The 6,690-nt window shown below is 39.7% G+C and overlaps 1 protein-coding gene across 1 annotated transcript; it reads left to right on the top strand.

Annotated features, from left to right (window-relative positions):
* Positions 1 to 442: 442 nt before the first annotated feature.
* Positions 443 to 6,408, top strand: adcyap1b (adenylate cyclase activating polypeptide 1b). Its single transcript, XM_078263710.1, has 5 exons — positions 443 to 717; positions 1,107 to 1,211; positions 2,137 to 2,271; positions 2,640 to 2,744; positions 3,344 to 6,408. The coding sequence occupies exons 2-5, from the start codon at positions 1,108 to 1,110 to the stop codon at positions 3,525 to 3,527; spliced, it is 528 nt and encodes a 175-aa protein (XP_078119836.1). The 5' UTR covers positions 443 to 717; position 1,107; the 3' UTR covers positions 3,528 to 6,408.
* Positions 6,409 to 6,690: the final 282 nt, after the last annotated feature.

Here is a 6,690-nt window from a genome sequence, read left to right as displayed (position 1 = left end):
GCACACACGCACGCACGCACGCACACACACACACACACACACACACACACACACACACACACACACACACACACACACACACACACACACACACACACACACACACACACACACACACACAAACACACATTTCTGTTTTTCTTTTCTTGTCAAAAGGAAGAAAGTTTGAGAGTAAACTTTCATTTTAGGAGGGAGGTGGTGGTGATGGTGGGGGGGAGGGGGGTGTGTGTGTGTATGTGTGTGTGTGTGTGTGTGTGTGTGTGGGAGAGTGGCGGATGCATCGATGAGGAAGGAAGTGTACTTTTATATTCCGGGAGGCAAAATTGATGACGTCTATAGCATCCTTAATGTGACATATTGGAAGGAGGAAAGGGGGGCAAGGCTTACGATACATGGATAAAAATCCAAGACAATCACAGCACAGGACAAAAGTTTAGAGCAACGCTATGCAGACGAACATACAGCGCACTTTCTCTCCGACTTTGCCTGTGCGACTGGTTGAGTCCTATTAATTGTACCTCAAAGTGAGATAGGCTGTACTGAGGGGAACATAAGGAGACGACGGAGGCGCTTCAGCCAGGAAATAAGTGCCGTGAGAAAGAAACCGTCTTTCTCTCTCTCACACACACACACACACACACACACACACACACACTACCACAGCCGCGCCCGGATCACATCCTACAGCACAGCGTTCTCCCTGCTTTCCTGCTATAGGTATGTGCTTTATCTGCGGATTGTCTTAAATCTCGGAGAAATTCATTGATGGAGAGCAAGATAAAGTAATGGAAATTATTCTTTTTTTAACTGCATGGGGAGCTGTTTGTTTTTTTTAAAAATAACTTTGGCACTGCATGCAAAGGGTTCGGTGTCAATTCCACAGTTAAACTTTTACGAAATGGGATTAAGAAAACAGATCTTTGGTTTGAGCAAACGGACGCTGTGTTTATATTAAACAGGCTTATATTCGGTCCAGCTTTGTAGCTTGTGATAAGAGAATTAGCACAGCATGTGAATTCGACAGAACAAAGAGCGAGCATGTTGTGTCTATAGGAGTGACTAACCTGTTAAATGTTACGTCTGTTTTTTGTTTGTTTTTCTAACAGCATGGCCAGTTCGAGTAAAGCGACTTTAATCTTGCTCGTCTACGGAATCTTAATGCACTACAGCGTCTTCTGCACACCTATCGGACTAAGTTACCCTAAAATTAGGTAGGTGTAATTGCTTTATGAGTCTTTATAACCTGATTATAGTATTTTTAACACCATTTTTGTTCAATGATGGCATTCCATTGGGATTAATGATCATATCCTATTTAAGGAGGTGGGCACTTTTTTCTAATAAGTGTGCGTAATTGCGCACAAACTATGCCCGCAATTTAAAATCACAGAATTGAGAGGAATGACAAAAGGAAATACAGTTATTTTACCATACGCACATGTAAATCTTGTGTGCAAAATGACAATGGAAATTGCATAGAGGTATCTGTCCGGTGGGACGGTTCACAGAACTCCCCTTATTAAAAATGAGAGTGCAGTCAATGCAACTGATAGCCCTTGGGATGACGGTGGGCTGGCCTCACCAAGGAGAGGCGAGGCAAAACGAATCAGCGAGCTCTATCCATATAAGATTTATTCTTGTTTTTCTGTGAAAAGCATATCCATAATTTGGGCGTGGTTCTTATTGATTCTACTATTTTACAATTGCGGCATTCTTTTAATAAAATGTTGGCTCCACGCTTACACTAAATGTGATCATTTTCACACCCATTGTTTCGATTCTTAAATAATTAATGAGGATGTAGCCTGTGTTGAGAGCAGCAGCACCAAGTTGGAATTACAGATTTTCCCGATGAAAAAAATATCTATTTAAAGAAAGAAAAAATAAAGCTAGTAACATTTTAAGCCATTATTTATTTTTTGGTTTACATTTTAAATAATTCGTTTTCTGGTTTTATTTTTAAAACATCTGACATTAAAACATAATGCATTTTTTTCTTCGTTTTCTTCTCTTATCTCTAATGCATTTAAACTCCCAGTGATTTTAGAAACGGATGCAAGCATTTTGGCATTCTTTCACTGTTGCATCCCACTTGTGCACTGATCAAATTTATGATTAATGCTCTCCCTTTTACAGACTTGAAAACGACGCCTTCGATGAGGACGGGAATTCATTATCCGACATGGGTTTTGATAGCGATCAGATTGCTATACGAAGCCCACCATCCTTAAACGACGACGCGTACACTCTATACTACCCTCCAGAGAAGAGGTAAATTTGCTTTCAGATCGCAGCTTAAGCTTGAGCTGGATTCCATTTTAATGACTTTTTTGCTGTTTGCGATACTGTTTGCTTGCTTTGTTTCCCCCAGAGTTTCTCATGTTATTTGTTCAGTGTTATTTTCATACCGAGTAGCCTAAAATGTTGGATCCAAATACTGTAAATAATAGCTAATAAAAAGCTCGGCAGATACGGGAGGATAGCCTGTGTGTGAACCGGCTATGAGGCTCCGATCTGATTGCACCTGATGTGATATTGAACCTGCGGTTGGGTGGGGACATTTTAGGCTACTTTTGATCATTTTGTGTGCGCTTTTTAGTTACTGATGATGTATGTGTTTTGGCGTTTTATCATCTCAGAACAGAAAGGCATGCTGAGGAAGAATTAGATAGAGCCTTGAGGGAGATCCTGGGTCAGTTAACAGCGAGACATTATCTGCATTCTCTGATGACAATTCGTGCAGGGTAAGGGCATTTCTTATAAGCGTTCACCTGCAGTCATCATTTTTTTTATGTTCCTCCGCTGCACAAGTCCAGGCTGCTGCATCACTGTCTACCGTTTTATATGCTGTTTTCATTTGTTGTTGTTTTTAATCTCTCTATTAAAAACGTCTAGACATTTTCTTTTTGTTTCTGTTTTTGTTGTGGCGTGGCACCGCACTGCGTTCATGATTAGTGTCCTCCCTTAGGACTGAGGGTCAGTTTTCTGAGACTAAAATACCCTTCGATTTATATGTAATTAATAATCTATACATTGATTTTGTTTTCCCAAGCTCTGATGAAAAAAAGCATGTCAGAATATGCAATTGGCTGCAAATTAATAATGTATGGCTTTTCTAAAACGATTAAAATCACTGTTTCTTTTACACTATCTTGCTTGCCGCCCCCTTAAAAAAAAGATTAAAAAAAGAGAATTCATTAATACTGATTGTAGGCAACTTTACATAACGGCAAGATAAAGAGATTATCAAAGCTAAAATATCAAACCAAAAAGAGCAGAAATCTATTGAGAAGTTGAAGGCTCCAGCTTTAAACTAATGCTATTTGTTTTTTTGTTTTTTCAGTGAAGACAACAGCATGGAGGAAGAGTCAGAGCCCTTATCCAAAAGACATTCAGATGGGATCTTCACCGACAGCTACAGTCGCTATAGAAAGCAGATGGCCGTGCAGAAATACCTGGCAGCGGTTCTGGGAAGAAGGTACAGACAGAGAGTTAGGAACAAAGGACGCCGACTTGCCTATTTGTAGCGTTGTTATAGCGCCCAAACTGCCCTCCTGTGTATATACATCCAGTCGTTAAATCAAAGTCATTCAGATATATCTGACCAACCAGTGGATTGCGCCTGTGTTCTTTCAACATGTATTTATGTATGAAGTAAAGCCATTAAAATGAATATTTTAATAATAATATCGTTTTTTTTCTTTTTGTACAAAAGCACTTGAAACCGCACAGTTATAGCCTACTTTGTGGACCAATATTTTATTTTCATGTTAAGATGTGGAAAACAAATCAAAATGATGAAAAAAAAGAAGAAATTTGAAGAAAAAAAAAGATAATTGTGCACCTTCAATATTATGCGCTTGAAATCTTTAAAAGTCATCTACATATGCAGAAAATAAATAGATTTTAAAAAGACAATCAAAGTATTGAATGTTATACTTATTTTTGTAACCAACGTTCTATTTTTTTTTAGTGTTGTTTGTTTTCCAAACAGGCCCAAAGAAGCAGTGAGCATGCTATGAGAGGCATATCCGGCTTATCCTAAATGATAGATGTTGCCCTTGCCCCCCCCCCCTTCCTCCTCCTGCTACCTTAATGGGAGCTCTGTGGGTTTGTATAGCTCGCTGCCCCTCCAGGGGAATTCAGATGGCTTTTGTTGAATAGCCTCTCATTTGACAGAAAAACTGATCGACTTACACGGCCATTCATGTAACTGGTGGTAAAATCCGACCCTCTTTTAAGCAGAAATTTAATTGCAGGCTTTTGCGAGGGCATTATTGCCTTTACTAAAGATACAAAAGAAGCACTCAAGTGGCTGGTAACAGTATGCTGCAAACACTGCTTGCTCACTTGCCTCAAAGTCATTTACTGTAGGGCGATAAATCGTGCTTGATAGGACCATGTAAAGAATGTTCCATGTGTGTATTATGTACAGTATAGGAATTACACAGTGCACATATTCATCTCAATGTTGTCTGTGTTCAGTCAACAGAATTATTTGGAAGAATGTGCTTCAACAGTTGACTGTGTTTGGGCAGCACTACGAATATTCAGAATGGACCCAGAACATGTAAAGATGCAGGAAATTAAGCATTCTTGTTACAAGAGGTGGAGAGAAAAGGTAGCATCTTAGTTACAGTTAGGGATATTTAACTCTTACTTCTTATTTATGGGTGCATGTGGAAACTGACACCTTGCTAATTTTGCTTAGAAACTGCATGCCATCATGCTTTTTTGGATTGTGCTATTTGGGAGGTGGGCTGTGCTCAGCCTATTTCAGCACCACTCCCCCCCCCTCAGATGTGTTGGAAATGTGAACAAGGAGGGTTAGAGGTGGTGGAAACTGGTACTGCACTGACTTGTTGAATTTTTACCTCCCCTGCTGCTGTCATTGTGGATATCATAAATACACTGGACCCCCTTGCCTTTGTCCTGGTAGCAGTTTTTAAAGATTATTTTGCTTCTAGATCGCCGTGCTAAATAGTTGACTTGACAGTGCTGTGGTTCATTGTTGAGACGGAGCTGATCTGTGTTAGATGTCTACCGAGGTTTGTGCAGTGAGGATGTGATAAAGAGATGAGAAGAGTGTTGGGTCAGAGAGAGAGAACGAGAGAGCGAGGTATGCATGGCGAGGAAGAGAGAGCAGGAGACAAAGAGATAATGTGCGTGTGTGTGTGTGAGAGAGAGGGAGAAAGAGAGCGAGAGTGAGAGAAAACAAAGTTACATAAGAGGCAAGTTACAGTACAGCACCCACAAGCCTGAAAGAGTTTGTCACACCTGGATACAGGAACAAACGAGAGGCGAGAGCGCCGCTGCCTCTCCTCACCTGGCAAAGTGACATCAGGGTCAATGAGTCTGATAGAAAATATCAGATGTTGAATTCCCTTCACATTGGTACCAGCAGTAGGATAAACAGTACGTGAGTGAAGCTAGACACTGAGTTTCCCTCTTTCCCTCTGGCATTAGAATGGAGGTGAATGAAATTTAACCCTACAGGAAAGGGATATCCCACTGACTTTTATTGGGGAGACATCTTAAGTATTTATTCAATATTATGCAAAAGCAGCTTTATGCACCCCTCCAATCCAATCAGTGGCCTGTATTCCACCACAGAAACTATCAATACACTCCTTCAATTTGGCTTTAACCTACAGGCTTTGTGTGTGTGTGTGTGTGTGTGTGTGTGTGTGTGTGTGTGTGTGTGTGTGTGTGTGTCTGTGTGTGTGCATTTAATGTTTGTGTGAAGGAGTGACTGAACGCGCATGTGGAGCTGGAAACTGCTTTTGGCTTTGGTGCCTTGCTTCAACGTGAGAAAAAAAAATGAGATAAAAAAATTCGCCACAAGTGACAGATGGCAATTTTAGTGGCCCTACAATGCTGCAGTCCATTAGCTTACATTGAAACTCCCTTTGACTCTGTTTAATCGCTCAGCTTAGTCTGCCCAAGAGTAGTAGAATTAGGCTTTTTCTTTTTAAAGCATGGCCAATGATTTATTGATTATAAAAAGAAAAAAAGAAGAGAATGTATATTTTGATGGAGCAGGCAATGTGTGTGTGTGTGTGCATGAGTTTCGGGTGTTCAGTGCCTGTGAGAGTTGTGAACAATGACCGGTGTTTGTTGCTGTTGATTATGAGGTGTTGTTGATTATTTTGATATTGGTCAGTAATTTATTAATCAGAAAATAGCCCCAACATATTATTTACAACTATGTGCATCACTATTCAGAATAAAAGGGTTTCAGAACATGACAGAGATGTTGTTCCGATCATAGAAAATGCCTGTTGTTAATATTTCTGAAAGCGCCAAACGCCTTACTTCAATGTTTAATCTCTTATCTATCTGAAAACAATGTGTTTTAAAAGTGAACCTTAGTACAAGTGACATGGTTATACACACAGGAGTCCTTATATGGGGTTTTACGTTTCTCAATGTTATGAAAGTGTTGTAAGATTTGTATGAATAAATTTTTGTAAACAACATTTTCTAATAATTGTCTAATCTTTGAAATATGTCATTTTTAAGATGATGCATGTGTTGTGAGACAAAGAAAGTACAGCAACAGTAGAGAACCAGTTGTAGCCTTGTTACACATCTTGACTACAGTCTTTTGTTTGCATCAGAATAAAGCTTAAATCTACCTTTAAAAGATGAGTTTACATGATCACCAAAGGCCACATTTGAGTCTGAGCA

Source organism: Sander vitreus, chromosome 12 (genome assembly GCF_031162955.1).
Source record: "Sander vitreus isolate 19-12246 chromosome 12, sanVit1, whole genome shotgun sequence".
In the NCBI taxonomy this organism is placed as follows: Eukaryota; Metazoa; Chordata; class Actinopteri; order Perciformes; family Percidae; genus Sander; species Sander vitreus.
The sequence above is the reverse complement of the archived record's forward strand: the minus strand, read 5'-3'. Positions and strand labels throughout refer to the sequence as shown.